This window comes from Pimephales promelas, chromosome 8, assembly GCF_988280905.1.
Source record: "Pimephales promelas chromosome 8, fPimPro1.hap1.1, whole genome shotgun sequence".
Classification (NCBI taxonomy): Eukaryota; Metazoa; Chordata; class Actinopteri; order Cypriniformes; family Leuciscidae; genus Pimephales; species Pimephales promelas.
In genome coordinates, this window is record NC_142776.1 from 32,414,144 (window position 1) to 32,432,362 (window position 18,219).

The following is an 18,219-nucleotide window of genomic DNA, read 5'->3' on the forward strand; positions in this document are numbered from 1 at the left end:
AACATGTTTGTGAGAAGATTGAGTTACAGCCCCTCCACCCAACACATATAACATAAGGCCCGCCTCACTAAACCACAAAAACTCGACAGACACAGATTATGTTTAAATACAAGGAATTAAATAGCCAAATGGTAATTCAAATTAGAATTTTTTTTTATTAGTATTTATTCAAAAAAACAACAACTCATTTTTAACCCCACAAATAACTGGCGTGATGTCATTTCCTGGCAGGGGCGGAAAATATCGGGCTATTCTCTTTAGTGTTTGCCCTGTCTACACTCACCCTCTCTACCTCTTCCCCGTTTTTTCATACTAAACCAGTCCAGAACCCCTTAAAATAAGACGAAACCGAACTGACACTACGCTTTAACGTCGTAACTCATGGAGTAAATCACAACCGGGGAGAAATAAACTGAGGTGAGCTTTTTTCAGCAGGAGCCTGTTGAGATGCGCGAGCTGCTAGTGTGTTAGCTCGAGCCATGCATTACATATCAATGTATCTTCTCGCATATTGTCATTGCTGCTTTTCACTGAAAGCCACATATAATGTTATGTAAACAAGGCTGATTCGGCTATGTCATGCTTGGTATAAATGTGTGTAGTGGCTGTTTGTGTATATGATATCGCTGGCTTCGATTTGCTTTGCAGGGGTAGGAGGAGTCTTGACAGCTGATATTTATTTTCACCAGTTTAATGCGGTAGTTTACAAAAAAAAAAATAAAAAAAAATCAAATATGTTAAAATTCAGTAGACTTTGCATACTGAAGCGTAGCAGGAGAGTACATTGTACATTCTAATTATATTTAAGATGTGCTAATTTTATTTTTTTGAAATAGCAGTGACTGCCTGACTGTACAGTGTTAATGGATGTTTTAACCCCTAAGTTACTGTTTATGTCAATTTTTTGCATGGGTGATGTATTATGTTCGTGTTATTGAGTAGACTTCCAGGAATTGTCAGCCAATAAGAGCTCGTGAAGTTACTGTAAAATGCAATGCTCAAAACTTTGCTGAAAAAAAAAACTGTTCTATAGGCCTAGTTTACCACATGCATTTTGCCTTTTTAAGTTTTATCATTTTATTACGTAAAAAGCTGTTAGTATAAGTCTAAACATGCCCACACTCATGTCGTAGTACGTGGACAGTTCTTTAATGATTTTTACGGAGTAAATGTCAGAATAACTTTTAAAGCAACTTCATGTTAAAATGTAAGTACCAAATAAGATATAACAGGCTTTTCAGAGAATCATCATTGTATTGCCTGGCTTTATAGGGTTCCCCACCAAAATCTAAGGGTTTAGGCTAAATGTTTTCTTAATAAGACATGGTATTGGAAGATATAGAGTGACATGCATTTTATGTAAGTAGTTTTGTTGTAAAAAAATCTCTGCAATAAAAATGCATTTAAACTATAGGCTCTTAGAGTTTCATTTTACTCTTTGGTCATATTTTTGCTCCTCTAAACAATTCTGTGGTGTTTTCTCCCTGATTATGAGTTTCATATTCTCACTATATGAGCCATAAAGACTTAATGTATTAAATATGATATAAAACATAAAATGCATGCAAACTTTTTGAAATATTTTTTTTTTGTCTAAAGGTTCAATAAACTTAAAAAAACCTTAAATCCTTTAAAAAATTCTGATAATAATTCATCTTAAATAACTCAATTTGGACTCTTTTAAAACTTTTGTAGATTATTTAAATAGTGTTGCTCTGTTTAAATCTGTTTACACTGTTGGAACACCAATCGCTAGAGCTGGGTGATTTTTTTTTTTTAATCGTTTTCGTCTCGATTCGATTTTTCTTAATTTAAAACAAAATCACTGCAAATATTTATTGTATTTAATTGAAGTACATCAACATTAACAAAATTCACTAACTGAAAAGTCACTGTGCAGTGTGCAACAAAGATTGCAACAAATTATGTATATTGGGGAGAAAAAAAAATCGATTTTTTTGAAAATATGAATCGATTTGACCTACCAACTCGATTTTTAAATCAAATAGATTTTTTTCCCAGCCCTACCAATCGCCATTCATTCAAAATCTTGACAACAGTTATGGCCTCACTGGAATATTAAAATGAGTCTTTTATTACTTTTAAACAAAACAGTATTACATCAGAAGTGCCATTGCTTAGAAGTGAACAAGAACGATTAATTCACTTAACAAATTGTTTAAAAACACTGATTTGTTCACTGATTTTTCACGACTACTATAGATGTACATTGCCAAGACAGTATTGTGCTGTGATGTGTGTACGTAAAAATGCAGCTTTTCATTTACTTTGTCAAATCCTAAAATCTAAGCTTATCAAATACGTCATTAACATTACTTTTTTTGCTTTAGTTCTAATATTTCATTTATTCAGAAATACAAATGTAGATTGATCTTTTGGTTGATTACGCATAACATATCTATGATACTGTAACTAATTTTTCATTTTTCCACTCTGCAGGTAGAGCTTTGCAGTCTTCCTTCTTTCTACAAACCCACTCATCTCGTCTCTCTCTTTCACACACAACCCTTCCTAAATAAAGTTCTCTTCCTACCGGACTGCAAAGTCTATACCTGGTCAATCAATCAACCCATCTTCCTACCAGCCAATCAGAATGTCACAGCTTCAGTTCCAGACGCCTGTCAACACTGCACCCAGTGCCGCCCCTTTACAGCTAGCCCCGCCCCAACCTGGGTTCAGCATTCCGTGTGCCACTGCTCCCTTACCCTCAGAGAGTGCCAGTCACCCGTTACGAAACTCCGCCCTGCCTTCTGCATCCGCCACACCCTTCTGCAACCCCACAGGTTGGTGAGAAAGTGCTTTGTGCGTTTTTTAAACAAAAGGCATCGTTAAAGTCCCCATGAGGTTTTGCCCTGATAACAATATTATTTTCTTGGATTGGTTGAGTTTTAAAATGTTATGTTTTTGATTTATTGATTTAGTATCTAACATGGCAAACCCTAAAGAGAAGACCCCAATGTGCTTGATAAACGAGTTAGCCCGTTACAATAAGATCCAACCTGAATACAAGCTTCTCAGTGAACAAGGACCAGCCCACTCCAAGGTAAGACTTGCCACTTTACTATATACACACATAAAACTATCTCTTCCCACCTGTCTGAACTTTCTGATGGTGTCTGTTGGTCAGATTTTCTCAGTGCGGTTATCTCTGGGGGATCAGCACTGGGATGCAGAGGGGACCAGTATCAAAAAAGCCCAGCACTCAGCAGCGTCATGTGCCCTTGCCGAAACTACTCTCCCCAAACCCAGTCACAGAAGCCCCCGCCACCCTGGCAAGAACCCAGATGGGATCTACAAGGGCTTAGATTGTACGTCCAATATTTCTTCTATATCTTCTCAAAAGGGCTAGTATGTAGCCCTGCACATGACATGCAGTCGGAGATATAGCGGCCACAAATTAAGAACTCGTTCACTCGTTTAAGTTGTGTGCACAATATATATAAAAATTCTATCATTAATGAATAGATGAGAAGTAAACAAAAAAAATGATATATAATTTTTATGATTAAAAATGTATATTTTTTTGTACAATTACTCAATCAATTGTTGTGGTCGTATAGACCCCGAAGCTCAGAAGTGTAAACAGGAAACGAAGACCATTTGAAGGTTAAGGACTACGACAAATGGCTGGTAGGGACTACGCAAACTTCCTCCTGGGTTAGTGACATCACTAACCCTAAAATTTACATAAACCCCACCCCTGGGAACACGCTCCATGTTTAGAAGAGGAAGAGCCGTTGAAGTCGAGCACATTTGTGAGTCAGATCAAACTGTAGCATCCATCTTTTCACATACAGTAGAAAGTCACTCTGTGTGCATCTCACAACAGTTCCTATAGGAGCGATTTACAGATTATCCTAACAGAATATGCTAATTGAAGATAGTTAACTCCACATCAGCAGCATAAATTCATCAACTAACCATTCGGAGATGTGCTGTTGCATTCTACATGTTGTCACTCCATCTTTGACTCCGGTGAAAACATAAAAGGCAGAACAGTTTCTGACATTTTAGCATACGTCTGCGTGAGGTAATGGGAGCTTCAAACACACACTCTCTTGAAGCTCCGCCTACTGTGTCGGGAGCTGCAGCTCATTTGCATTTAAAGGGCCAGCGCGTAAAACGGTGCGTTTTTGCTCACTCTCTTAAAGTGACAACTTTAAATATCTGTGGGGTATTTTGAGCTAAAAGTTGGCACACACTGGGGACATCAGAGATTTATTTTACATATTGTGAAAAGGGCATTATACCACCCCTTTAATGTAATGTAATTCAGCCTTGCCATCAGAGCAGAAATGACATTTTAAAATTGTAAAAATATTTCACAATATTGTTGCTTTCATAGTAATAGATTAAACCCCATGTAGGTTGAACCCCATGAATGTTAGCAGTGCAAGCAGCTGTTTGATATGCATCTCTCTCATGCAGATAACGTAACCCACACTGTGGAGCTTAATGCACTTTGTATGAAGTTGGGCAAGAAGCCCATCTATAAGCCTATAGATGCCTACCATGGGATGAGACCAGCATTCAACTACAACATCAGAGCACCGGGCCCTTATGCACGCTCCATGCAGCAGTATGCACTCTATTTGAATCTTCTGCTTTTGCTTAGTGAATGATGTAAAATAGAAAAGTTGGCTAAGATAGTTCTGGCTGAAAAACATAATATTATACTATTTTCCTTTTCTTCTCTTGATCAGTTATTACTACCCATTTCCTCCTGTGGGGCCAGTACTGTATCATATGGAGCTGTCTATCGGTGGACAACAGTTCCATGGCAAGGGCCGTACGCGTCAAGCAGCCAAACATGATGCTGCGGCCAAAGCTATCAAATACCTACAGAAAGAGCCAATAATGCAGCAACTGTCTGAGGTGAGTTGATCTGTATAACATGATGAATTGGCTGTCAGTAATCCCGGGTATACACTACATGGTTTTTAGCCCTGATATTCACTCACCGACAGTTTTGTGGAAATCGCTGACGTACATGCCCAAAATCAGAGGCAAATCTTGACAGTCATATAGTTTGTATGATCAAAGAGGAAAAGACGCGTCGCTGATGCCTGTGAGATATTTCAGCTCGTTCTCATGCCAAGGCGTCATAGACTGACGCTTTTGACATTTCGTCTACGTCCAACGCACTTGGACCCTTTAGCGTATATATATATATATGGGCCAGAAGGCGCCTCCTAGTGGTCTAACCCTAAACCTACCCCTGAACTAAATCTACCCATAACCAATATTATATTGACGCCATGTGCATTGGATTTAGACGAGATTTCTCAAAAGTGTCACTATATGACGCCCTAGGATGAGAACGCGTTGGATATTTAGCATGCTAAATGTCTGGACTTGTCTGCAACAAGATTCAAGGAGCCATAAACCATCAGCATACATGGCTTCTCTCCTTCATATTCTTCTTTTTTTTCATTGTAAATTGGTGCACAGACATCTTGGGTCACATGCTTCTTGCATGCATCATTTTAACAAGAAGAAATCCTGTCTCATGCTTGATCTTACATGTATTTCCTGTATCGCTTCTGGCATTTGTTTGGTAGCGGAACATAGTTTGTAGACTAGACAGAGCTGTCGCCATTCTTCCTATTGAAATGTTGTGTAGCACGTGACCCCCAGCAACTAAATGGTATTCCAGACAGTTGTGTAGTGCAATCCAACAATTTTGTGATCTATTTGATCTATTGTAAATAACAATCCCTCTCATGCAGATGAAAGAAGAACCAGTGCAAGAAAACCTTAACAAATCCGAGATCAGCCAAGTGTTCGAGATTGCACTGAAGCGCAACTTGCCTGTGAATTTTGAGGTATGTCATGATCCTAATAATAAGCGTAGGCTACAAATGTACAAAAAATACTTTCATGCAAATTATAATTGAGCAAAATCTTATGCATTTCTCTGATGTCCAAACCACAGATTGTTCACTTTTCTTTAATTCTCCTCACTGTATACAGGTGCTAAAAGAGGCTGGTCCTCCTCACATGAAGAGCTTCATGGTGAGGGTTACTGTGGGCGAGTATTCAGGGGAGGGGGATGGCAAAAGCAAGAAGATCGCCAAGAAGCTAGCTGCCATCGCTGTGCTGGAGGAGCTTCGTGGACTGCCTCAACTGCCTGTCACAGACAAAATACCACTACGTATTAAAAAGAAAAGCAAGTCAATTATTAAGGTAGATGAGGACTGGGTTCATTTGATGGCTAGAGTGCTTTTCTGTTCAAAAACTAAAAAAACGTTGCTAATGAATATTAAAGTTATTGATTTGTAATAGTTTAGCCTATTGAAGTGTTGAACATTAATGTAATTAATAAAGTACCAAGTTAGAGTGTTCTTTCTAGTTATAGACCAGTACATCAGCCTAGGAACTTAACAATCTTTTTTATCGATTATATTTAATTCAGAGAGTATTTATTTGGCCAATAACTGCCATAATGGATAAATATTTGCATACAAATATTCTTTAATGCTACTGTTGAAAAGTTTGGGGTCGGTAAGATTTTTAAAATGTTTTTGAAAGAAGTCTCTTATGCTCACCAAGGCTACGTTCATTTAAATATACAGTAAAAGTGTATTTCGATGGATATTTTGAAATATTACAATTTAAAAGAAATTATATTTGTAATTTATTCCTTTCAGCATCATTACTCCAGTCTTCAGTGTCTAATGATCCTTAAGAAATCATTCTAATATGCTGATTTGGTGCTCAATAACATTTTTTCTTAATATCAAAGTGGAAAACAGTTATGCTGCTTAATATTTTTGTACAAATTGTGATTATGAAAAGGATTATTTAATTACCAGTAAATACCATTTTGGTAAAATTTGAAAATATCCCTAACCTAACTGATATTTTCTCATCAGGAAACGAGTGACGATACCAATGCAGACACTGGCTGTTTTTTTAAATTAAATTATTACCCTTTCATCATATTCTCATTAATCTAAATGTATTGATCAAGTGTGTCAATTTGTATCTCTTTCTTAATGAATCTTGCTCCCGCTTTCAGCTGCAGACCAGTCCAGAGTATGGTCAGGGCATGAACCCCATCAGCAGACTGGCTCAAATCCAGCAAGCGAAGAAAGAAAAAGAGCCAGAGTACGCGTTGGTGACGGAGAGAGGCCTGCCTCGACGCCGGGAGTTTGTCATGCAGGTATTCTGTTCTCTGACTCTGCATTTTTATAATAGTTCAGTACACATTTGCAAAAGTGCCTCTTATCAGAAATGTTCCCGGAAAAGTGGTGTTCCCATGTATCGCTTTCTGCTTTTTCTCTCATACAGAGTTATTCTGCATGAACATTTTAGGAAACCATCTCCATACATTGTAAACCCTGGTTTATTAGAGAGTTTATTAAAGTTCCCCTTACCACTAGTGTTGCTGGATTCCATTTTTGTACTATTTATGTTGTCTGCTTTCATGCACCTTGTGAGCTGATAAAGTCGCTCCAGATCTAACCTTGTTATTACTTACTTTTTTTTTTCTCTTGCTCAGGTGTCAATTGCGGGTCAGAATGCAGAGGGAATGGGTCCTAGTAAAAAAGTGGCCAAACGAAATGCAGCCGAGAAGATGCTGGAGCTTCTGGGCTTCAAAGTGCCTCAGCCACAACCACCCAAACCGGCATTGAAAACAGATGAGAAAGTGAGTGTGTCTGCTTATTAGTAGCATTTACTTTGCATCAAAAACATGGTGAAAGTAGTTTCAGGGGTTTTCAAACTGTGGTCCTGTGCCGGAAGGGACTGAAAGGAGAGTTTGAGAGGGTAAAAAAAAATATAGATATATAATTTTAAGGCTTTCAAAGTTAAGATATCTACTTGTGTATTAATGCAACATATTTAATGTAATGTTGTTGTTGTTGTTTTTTCATTTTTTGTAAATACTGGTCAGAAATCATTACTTTTTAAATTTTATTCACATAAGTAGTTCTTAACGGTGGGTAAATAAAAGAAAAATCTGCATTTAATTTTGTGTAAAAATTAGTAACTAAAAGGTAAAAATTTGCCAGATAATACATTTTCTGGAATAAAAAAAGAACAAAAATATTTATTTAAACAACAATATAAAAGCCAAGTATTTAATTTGGAAAATAATAATTTACGTTTGCCTTTATAATATGACGCCTAATAATTTTATCTCCCAGCTGAAACTTTTGAACACAGGGAAAATATTGCTGCTATATGGAAAGGGGTCATCATCCTATTTAGGGATCCTTGGCATCAAAAAGTTTGACAACCCCTGAATTTATTCAGAAAATGATTATTTACTCATTTTTATCTTGTTCCAACCCTCCATAGCTTTCTTTCCACCATGGAGCATGAAGAGAAACATACGAGTGTCAACTAAAAGTGTTAGTGTAAAAAGTTAGAGTACTTTTTTTTTTCATTTATCTTTATAAAGGCACCTGCTAAGAAACCTGGAGATGGACGAAAAGTGACCTTCTTTGAACCGGGATCTGTGGACAAGGCTGGTCTTGGTATGTCATTTGTCATATTCAGCTGCTATCATCAATATAGATGTGGTCATATGTACTGTACATGGTCCTTGTATCAATGTTCATTTTAGTGAATATTATTGCTTGCGATTAACACTTGCATTTCTCAAAGCAGTCAACAAGGAAGAAGATTTCCGAATTCCTTTTCTCAGCCATCAGCAGCTTCCTGCTGGCATTTTACCCATGGTGCCTGAGGTGGCACAGGCGGTGGGTGCCAACCAGGGACCCCATGCAAAAGACTACAGTCGTACAGCTGCCCCCAACCCAGCCATGGCCACGGTAACGGCCATGATTGCCAACGAGCTGCTGTACGCTGGCACGTCCCCGACCGCAGAGGGTATACTAAAGACTAAAAACAGCTTGGCGCACAGACCCCACGGACCCCTTACTAGACCATCCGAACAGCTCAGCTACCTGGCCACTGTACAGGGATTACAGGTATTGAATATAATGATAACACACTTATCCTCCCCATTGATGTCGCTCAACCAATCAATGTTTAATTTATTTTTTTTTTTGTCACAGGTTGAATATAAAGACTTTCCCAAAAATAACAAGAATGAGTTTGTGTCTCTGATCAACTGCTCCTCTCAGCCCCCTCTCATCAGCCACGGCATTGGCAAGGATGTGGAGTCCTGCCATGACATGGTAAAGCATTTTTTAATTTTTCTTTTATTAATGCATTCAGCAAGAAGACATTACACTGATCAAAAGTGTAAGTTAAGGGTACGTTAGCCTAAAATGGGTCAAGGGGCTTTCAATAATTGCACAATTACAAGTAAATTGACTACTGCAGCAAACATTAATAAATCATGCTGCATGGTTCATTTAAATCTGCTCCCATAAATTTTGCATCTGAAAGTAAAAAACTCCTACAAGGTCAGCCGCAAAAATAACTGTCCACGCCTTTTCACTGCTAATTTTATCTTAAATAAAATAAAATGGTAAAAAAAATGGCAAAAAAAAAAAAAGATTTCTATTTACAATTTGTACTTTCTAATCATTGAAGAGTCCTGAAACAAAAAAAGTGTATTACGATTTCCACAAAGGGATAGTTCACTTTAAAATGAATTTTTGGTATGTTTTAACTTACCTCAAGGGCATCCAAGATGTAGTTGTCTTTGTTTCCACAGTATTTTCAATTTTGATATTTTTTGGTCAAACCGTTCTTGTCTGTCAGTCATATAATGGAGGTCTATGGTCACCACCTCAAAGACCAAATTAAACATGATTTAATGACTCGTAAATGTAAGTACACATTGATGGCCTAAGACACGAAACGAGCGGGTTGTGTGAGAAAACGAACAGTATTTATATCGTTTTTACCTCTTGTAATCATAGTTGCGTCCAAGTGATCTGAGGGCGAGGGCAGAAGTGATCTCTCACGATCTAAATATCGAAATCGTCTTCCATTGCGATTTCCTGTATATCTAAATATGTTTAGATCTTCACAGTGAAGGATAACACTTCTGAAATCTCTGTGTAAACAATGAGTGACATACACGCACGAGAGATCACTTCCTGGGCTTTCCGGCACATAATGGAAGTGACTGTGGTTACAAGAGGTAAAAACGATATAAATACTGTTCATTTTCTCACACAAACCGCTCGTTTCATGTCTTAGGCCATCAATGTGTACTTACATTTATTAGTCATTAAATCATGTTTAATTTGGACTTCTCTGCGCATGCTCTTTGAGGTGGTGACCATAGACCTCCATTATATGACTGACAGACAAGAACGGTTTGACCTAAAAATATCGAAATTGAAAATACTGTGGAAACAAAGACACCTACATCTTGGATGCCCATGAGGTAAGCTAAAACATATCAAAAATGAATTTCAAAGTGAACTATCCCTTTAAGCAGCACAACTGTTTTTAACTTTGATAATAATAAGAAATACTACTTTGGCACCAAATTATCATATTAAATTTACTTCTAACGGATCATGTGACATTGAAAACTGGATTTAAATTTAACTGGATTCATTTAAAATCGCAGTAATATTTCACAATATTGCTATTTTTTACCGTATTTTTGATTAAATAAATGCAGCCTTGGTTAGCATCAAATCCTTCTTTCCAAGTCTTTTTATGATGGTATTGTACTTTAACGATTACCGTGGAAGATCTATCTCTACTTGTCCATTACTTACTGCAATGCCTCTTTCTCTCCGGACAGGCTGCTTTGAACATCCTGAAGCTCCTGTCAGAACTCGACCAGCAGTCCAATGAGCGCACAGCTAATGGACCAATGTCAGGGTCAGTATTGTATGGTCTTATTCATTTTGCATGAACTAGTTGTATTAATATTGGCATGCTTCCACTCTTCCAGAGTGATTTGAACTTTTCTCACCTATCTACGCCTCCACAGGTGCAACAAACAGGACCTAGAGGGCAGTGCATTATTAAAACCGGCTAACTCAAGCACCATCGGAAAGACTCTGGATGGCACAGTGTAGAATTGGCTATTTGATTAGTCGTTTTATTTGCGAAACACTAGAGAAAAGTCAGAAGCAGAGTTTTGATTGGCTGTTCAAAAAAGCCTTTGAGTAATTCAGCATTTATCTTGGATTTAAATTAATTTAAAGTATTCAAAACTTGCAGTTGAATAAGATTGAGAGATGTTGATGTTTAATGTGCACATGCGGTGATACATTTTTAAACGCTAAGGCTTTGGAAAAGTCGCCTCATCATATCCAGTGAAGTGGTGGTTTTGTTTTTGTTGTTAAATTGTAAAATGGTTATTGTGAAGTTTGACCATTAGATTGGCTTTTCTTCATTGTTCCAAGGAAGTCATGTATTTAGTGTCATAATTTTATTTTCTCGCTTTTATTTTTCTATTATTTTTTTTTTTAACGTTGTATTATAGAAACCCATGGAGTTGGGTTGTATTAGCGCTGTTGTGAAGTGCAGTCTAAAACCCCGTCGAAGGATATGATGAAGCTTTCAAACAGTTTTCTGCTGTGGCGGTTTTTTCTTCAGTGCTTTGAGTTACAATGAAGACCATAACACTTTAAAAAAAAATCATCTACATTTTCATGTAGGTCTGGGAAAATGTTATTGTGACTTCAGTGTAGAGCGTGTGGTGGTGTTTTTTTGTTTTGTGTGTGTGTGAATGAGTGAATGTATGTATAAAGCACGATATTGTTCAGTCATGTCAGTTAAGCTGATGCATTCTCCTATCAGTGTTGACCCCACCCACTCTCTGCCAGTTGCATCCTGTTTTCCTCATCAAATATGAGTAAAAATGATGTGCCTCTTGCACAAAAAACCTGTGTGTGTTCTGTTAATGCTACAATTGGGGATCTCATGGTCATGGAATTTTTAAATGTAGGTTTAAAGGCCTAAAAAATGTCTCTGAAGAATAATTAGAAAAGCAATTTTTTTATATTGGGAATCTATTTATTTAACTTTGAATACAATTTCTGTTAAATGGTGTAAAAAAAGAATTATGTGGGCATTCTATGTAAATGGGGACAAAAATGAGCAGTTTTGGGTAACGTTACTTTTAAAGTAACGCATTACAATATTGTTACCTCCTAAAAAAGTAACTAATTTTTATGAGGTATTTTATGAACAACAAAAAAATAACAGTTCTATTTTTGGCGAATGTAAAGGCCCTTTAACGCTACCTCAGGCTGAAGGTAATGCAAAGTCACGCCTGTACAGTAGAGGGCGCATTTTAGACAACCTTTCAGCTGTGCTGCCATTATGGATGGCAGAAAAATCGACAAAATAAAAAACGAAAAGTAAACAAATTAAGCAAATTAATTTTGCTTATTAGTATAGTTTAATTGAATCAGTGAAGGCCCGCCGCAAAGACAGTGGTTAATACATTTAATGTAACATTTAAGTATTGCAGGTTTGCGTAATAATCTGTTTGCATCTCACTGTTTATGTTCATTTTAAGGATCACTGAATCTGTTTTTGAGAACTATTATAATTATGAGAACTACAATAGAACTATTATAACTGACATGGTCTCACTGTGTGCACACAACACCTCTGCACTTACTCATTCTCTCAACATGGGGACAGGAGAGGTGTCAATCATTAAATGGGAAAAACAAGTACATTTTTCAAAGAAGTAACATATGTTACATTGTTTTAAAAAATAAGATTGAAAAATGAATGTTATTTTACTAGTGATTGATTACAGAACTTGCATTACTTCTAAAGGGGCAGTGTTAATCAACATTCCTGAATGTAAATGTACCCAAATTGGCCTAAAGGCTAGTTTTTGTTGGTAGTCGCTTTGCCAGATGTAATCGGGACTAAAAACTAAACTAAAGAAAAGATAAGAGAGAGAAAAACAACAACAATACAACCAGATTTGGAACTTGCGGTTTGTTTTTATGAACAAGTACAAGCAGCAAATTGTTTTCAATATAATTGGAAGCCACAGGGGAGGGGGGAAACACCAGTACACTCTTATTTAAAAATGGTTATTATGCCCAATGACCTTCAGTCCAGTCCCAATCCAGCTTAAAAACACATTTCAGATGTGAGCCATATCAGTGGTTGTTGAACGACTCACGCATGATTGATTAGCCAGCCTGAAAAACAGAACACAACTGAAGTGGGCCTACATAACCAGAAGAAACCCATTTCACTCCAAATAGTGACATACGCACACATCCATAATAATATAAACCAATTCAAAGAATATTCCACACATTATTTGCTGCAGCTGTTCAAAAAAAGACCCGTCAAATTTGAGTGTTCTGGATGTTTAAGCAGCCTTTATTGGGCCGTTGGCTGCTCTTTTCTTCCTCATGTTCTCAATGAAAGGGTACATGCATCGGTCTGAACCCATAAAGCGATATGTCACCACATTGGATTCCCATGGAAACAGGCTGCAAAGACAAGATGTCATTCAATTCAAATGCTGATGAGTAGGGCATCAAGGTTTGCTCTTTTAACGGAAAGAATATATGTATGTCATAAAAGAGGCAGAATTATTTAGTGTGATGCAAATATGAAAAAAAATCAGACTTCAAGCATGCTGATGTTGGTCTGTACTCACGCTCTGGCCAGGAAGGGGAAGTAGGTTAGTCTGGGGATGCACACTAGCGGCTGGTCTATGAGAATGGCATTCATAGCCTGCTGTACGCAGTACAAGGGCTCCAGTGGAGGCAGGATCAGTTCAACCTCTTCCCTGTAGGGGGAGAGAAACGGCAACAGTCGAGTACTATGAAGGGCCATTTACTGTGATTTACACGTTCAGTGTAGACCTTGATTTCTGAAGGATCATGTGAGACTGAAGACTGGAATAAATAATGATGCTGAAAATTCAGCTTTGTATCATAGAAATATATTACATTTTTAAAATATTCAAATAGAAAACTTATTTTAAAAACTATTACCGTATTATTATTTTTTTTTTTATCAAATAAATGCAGCCTTCATGAGCATAAGGGAACACATTATACACTGACCTAATCCTGCAGCCATCAAACATGCCAGTGTCCACAACATAAGGGCACACAAGAGTGGTCTTCACTCCATCCACGTCCTCTTCCGTCATCAGTTCATGGGCCAGAGACTCATGAAACCCCACCGCGGCAAACTTACTGGCACAGTAATCCTAAAATTCACACATAGACATCACTAGTTTAATGAGGAATTAGGAATAAAGCAAATGATTTTAAAAAAGTGGGTTTTGAATACTATGAAAAAAAGAGCCCTTCTCACCTCTACACAGGCTGTGCTGAAGAGTCCAAGTACACTGGCAATAGTGATGATGTGGCCATGATTATTGGCCTTCATCTGAGGGAGGAACGCCTTGACAGTCTACATGCAGACAAACAAAATAAAGCAGTTTGATACCCTTAAAGTGCCCCTGTGCTATTTTAAAGGTTCCTATATTTGTTTTGGAGGTCTCCTACAATAGGTTTACGTGCATCCAAGGCCAAACATTTTTTTTTATTTTCTCATAATACACATTGCAACATCACCCATTTTCTGACAGTGTCTGAAACATTGAGATTCAAAATCCTCCTTTCCAAGAGCCTACTTTGTTCTGATTGGCCGACTGCTTACATTTCCACACTGTAAAAAAAATCTTTTCAGGATTAGCAATCACAACATTTTTTCTTTTGTCAAATCAACTTAAATTATTTATTTAGTTCGGATAACAAATCATTTTGAGTTTCTGATGATTAAATCATTCTCCTTCATTGTCTTAACTCACTTTTTCAATTTCAAAGAACTTAATTTTTAAGGCAATTTTAAGACAGGTTATTTATTTTTTAAGTTAAACCAACAACATTTTTTTTTTTTTTACAGTGATCTTAATTTCAGCTCCGAAGGCTTGCTCAGCTCTTAATACACAGTGTATTTACGCCGGTTTTAACATATTTAATAGCCGAAGTAAGTCCTCATCCATTGGAAGTGCATGCAAAGTGAATTTGCTTTCATAGTGCAGAAAATAGCGTCTTTTCGACATGTCAGGCCTCAGTTACAACTACAGTGTTTGAGGGCAATTCAAAGTAGATGTTGTTCGCAAGCAGCCAATGAAGACCATAGGCTGGAAGGAATTATGCTAATTTATTCCAACCTACGTAGGTTTGTACAGGAAGTGTTTACTTGCGACTCGTTTCAGGCAGTTCAGAATCGGTTCTTACTTTTGATAGACAATACTCCTGCAGACCTTTCACAAACAGCTATATTACACACTACATGAAAGTTATAGGCTTATATCCCGAAAAAGCACAATAGGGTGACTTTAAAATGAAACTTCTGTCATTCTAAACTCGCATACTGTTCGTTTTTCTGTTGAACACAAACTGAGAATTCTAGAAGAATCTTCATGCAGCTCATGAAAGAAAAACAGCACAATGAAAGTAGTCCACATTCGCTTTATATACGTCTTCTGAAGACATACGGTTGCTTTGTGTGAGGAAGAGATTGAAATGTATGTTGTTATTCACTGATAATCCTCCCCACGGGCAAAGTTCGGAAATCTCATTTGGTTTGGTAAGAATTAAGATTTCTCAGACATTCAGTTATATATCACAATCAAAAGCATATGAATGAGAATGAGATTTCAGAGCTTTGGCAGAGGGTTTTTGGTTTTGGATTTTGAGAGCCATGATGATAATGAATAGTTGCATGAAGGTACTTCTTCTTCAGAAAAAAAGACTGAAGTTTTCATTTAATAAATATATAAGCTGTGATCTTTCACAGAACAAACTCACTACCATTTTCAATGTACTAACAAAAAAGTAACACCAAGGATGTTTAGAAATGTAATGGTATATGTACTTGAATAAGGTGATCATTGGTTTAAATGGTAGCACATGGTGCTAAAATCCTTATCCTAACAAATACTCAAATTGGCGAACATGATCAAATAAAATGTAGATGCACTGTAAGCTGCCTTGGAGTAGTGTGCCTATTGAATACATCTAAATGCAAAGAACCACAGCATCACATCACTGGTTTCCCGTGCACGCATCAGCTCAATGTTAACGAGTAGGCTGCTAAAAGATTGCTCAATGTAAGCATTAATCCACTTCATATATGGTCACGGTTATTTGCATTAGGAGGATCAGAGTGAGACTTTTTCTTGGGAAGATTATATTTTATCAGAGAAGGGCTGTAAATAAAGCTAAAGGGGTAAAATCAGGTAATTCCCACATCACACATTCTATGCATATCAAGTAATACAAAGGCAAAGCAGCTTTATTTAATTCTAATCCATTTATTATATTTGTCAAACTTTGGCATGTATGCGGAATGTAATTCATTATTGTGCAAGGTGTTCACGTAGCATTGTACTATAATTCTCAGCTTAGAAAGATTCATTAAGGTTGAGTCTTTGATTTGTTTTATGCTATGCATTTTTATTTCTTCAAAGTCTATTGAGTTGGTTTTTTGTCACTCATTACATTAACATTTAAGCAAATCCAAAGACCTTGAAACCTTGACCTTAGTGTTTTCTAGAGCCATGTTCTACTGTTACAAGGAAATTATAGGCCTACTATAATTATTATTATTGAAATAGTCTATACTTTATAAAATGAAGATAAACATATTTTGGTCACTCTCAGGTTGTCTTTCGGTAATTTAGACTAAGGATTTATCCCAAAAAAGTAATATCATTGGAGTACAACTTACTCTGACTAGCATACAATTTACAGCAATTTAAAATGCCATTTTAAAAGGGGGAATTTAAAGGCCATTAAAAAAACACCTTGGGACCAGGAAGATCATTGCAAAAACGGGTCAATAAATCGTTTGAGATCATTTGTTTGAACTTTGAGGGTACCATGTTTTATACTTTACTTCAAACTTACAATCTTACCCAGAAGAGGGCGTGGCAGTTTACTTTCAGTGTCCTCTCCACCATGGTATCTGGGCAGTCCAGGAGTCTCTCACCGGCCACCACCCCGGCATTGTTCACCAAGTAGGTCACATCCCGTCCCACATCCTTCCGTACCTGTTCGGCAGTGCGGTACACTTCTTCTCGGTTTGTCACATCCACCGTGTACCCGTGTGCCTGGCCCCCTTGCGCCCTCACCATCTTGGCTGTCTCCTCATTAGCGTCTCCGCTGATGTCCCACAGCACCACTTCTGCGCCGTGTTTCGAGAACTCCAGGGCGAACAGGCGGCCCAGTGCTCCCCCAGAGCCGGTGATCAACACCAACTCGCCGTCTATGGGCTTCGTACGTGGTCTCAGCACGATGCGCAGACAAGAGCGCAGGATGAAGAACACAATGTCCAGCATCATCATCTGTAAATCCATTAGGAAGATCATGGTGCCCAAGTTTGTTTGAGGGAGTGAGTGAGACAGCCAAGCTTGTTACTGAACTAGCCATGCCTTTCCCTCAGAGGCTGTTTAAATAGGCCTGATACCGTCCTCAGGATTAGGGAAAAATACCTTAGCCACTAATTAAAATGCGCTTTGAGAAAAGGCCTTCAAGACGGACGGTGCCCTAAGGGAACACGGTGATGGAAAAAGATGCTATGCTCGCAAAAATCCTCTGAGAACATTTGCCTTCTCTTGCAAAATGCAATATAATACACCTTGAGCTGTCACTGATTATTTAGGTAATCGAGCAATCGGCTGATTATTTTGAAGATTATTCAAGTAATTGTTTTTTTTTTTTTTGTGGTAATAAGATACAAACCAAAGACCTAGCATTTAAAATTATTTAAAATACTTATAGTAACAATGAGGTATGCATGTTTGGTTGAAATAAACTATCAAAAGCAAGTAATCATGGTTTCATACAACACAAATAATATAGCTTACATAAAATAAACAATCATCTTATGTGCATGGCCTACATTATGTATTATGACAAATGCATGCAGCATCACACAGCAAACAGCATGCAGAGATGGAGTTCGAGACACGCTCCACGCAATGGTAGTTCGTGTGGAGGAACATTTACTGTGAATGGAGCCAGTAAAGATGCCACTCAATCTGCTGAGATGCCAGTAAATCACCTGCATGTAAATCGCATTAAACGCATGGGGCATATGCCTTTGTGAATTCACAATAACGTATTGTTTTTAAATTGTTTTAATACATCATGTAGCCTTAGAAAATGGTCTAATAATGTGGTTTATCGATTCTTGTTGGCTTACATTCCAGACAGCAACATTGTGTCTGCCCAGATCCGGCCCACATCTGGTACACGTGGAAATTGAATCCACAAGTACCAGGTGTGGGCCGGATCTGGG

At 37.5% G+C, this 18,219-nt stretch overlaps 2 protein-coding genes across 3 annotated transcripts; one reads left to right on the forward strand and one right to left on the reverse strand.

Moving 5' to 3' along the window:
- The first annotated feature begins 237 nt into the window (after positions 1-237).
- Positions 238-11,799, forward strand: stau1 (staufen double-stranded RNA binding protein 1). Of its 2 annotated transcripts, none has more exons than XM_039647296.2 (15): positions 238-417; positions 2,461-2,804; positions 2,943-3,064; positions 3,149-3,329; positions 4,450-4,600; positions 4,725-4,896; positions 5,751-5,846; positions 5,995-6,207; positions 7,043-7,186; positions 7,526-7,672; positions 8,429-8,504; positions 8,635-8,960; positions 9,048-9,170; positions 10,706-10,785; positions 10,898-11,799. In XM_039647296.2, the coding sequence occupies exons 2-15, from the start codon at positions 2,615-2,617 to the stop codon at positions 10,983-10,985; spliced, it is 2,109 nt and encodes a 702-aa protein (XP_039503230.2). In that variant the 5' UTR covers positions 238-417; positions 2,461-2,614; the 3' UTR covers positions 10,986-11,799. The 2 variants fall into 2 exon arrangements, with proteins under 2 accessions (XP_039503230.2, XP_039503232.2); XM_039647298.2 differs by having other exon boundaries at positions 8,638-8,960.
- A 649-nt stretch (positions 11,800-12,448) lies between these two features.
- Positions 12,449-17,465, reverse strand: rdh20 (retinol dehydrogenase 20). Its single transcript, XM_039647299.2, has 5 exons — positions 16,835-17,465; positions 14,221-14,319; positions 13,965-14,113; positions 13,553-13,684; positions 12,449-13,382 (listed from the first exon to the last, which is right to left on the reverse strand). Exons 1-5 carry the CDS (start codon positions 17,285-17,287, stop codon positions 13,259-13,261), a joined length of 957 nt encoding a protein of 318 aa, XP_039503233.2. The 5' UTR covers positions 17,288-17,465; the 3' UTR covers positions 12,449-13,258.
- Positions 17,466-18,219: the final 754 nt, after the last annotated feature.

What these genes read in the sequence shown, in the direction of transcription:
- rdh20 (XM_039647299.2), bottom strand. Translation starts at nt 17,287, where the DNA reads ATGATCTTCCTAATGGATTTACAGATGATGATGCTGGACATTGTGTTC. An exon ending in ACTGCCACGCCCTCTTCTGG is followed by an intron (nt 14,320 to 16,834) that starts GTAAGATTGTAA and finishes GTCTGCATGTAG; the next exon opens with ACTGTCAAGGCGTTCCTCCC. An exon ending in TTTGATGGCTGCAGGATTAG is followed by an intron (nt 13,685 to 13,964) that starts GTCAGTGTATAA and finishes CTCCCCCTACAG; the next exon opens with GGAAGAGGTTGAACTGATCC.
- stau1 (XM_039647296.2), top strand. Translation starts at nt 2,615, where the DNA reads ATGTCACAGCTTCAGTTCCAGACGCCTGTCAACACTGCACCCAGTGCC. An exon ending in AAGGACCAGCCCACTCCAAG is followed by an intron (nt 3,065 to 3,148) that starts GTAAGACTTGCC and finishes TCTGTTGGTCAG; the next exon opens with ATTTTCTCAGTGCGGTTATC. An exon ending in ACTTGCCTGTGAATTTTGAG is followed by an intron (nt 5,847 to 5,994) that starts GTATGTCATGAT and finishes CACTGTATACAG; the next exon opens with GTGCTAAAAGAGGCTGGTCC.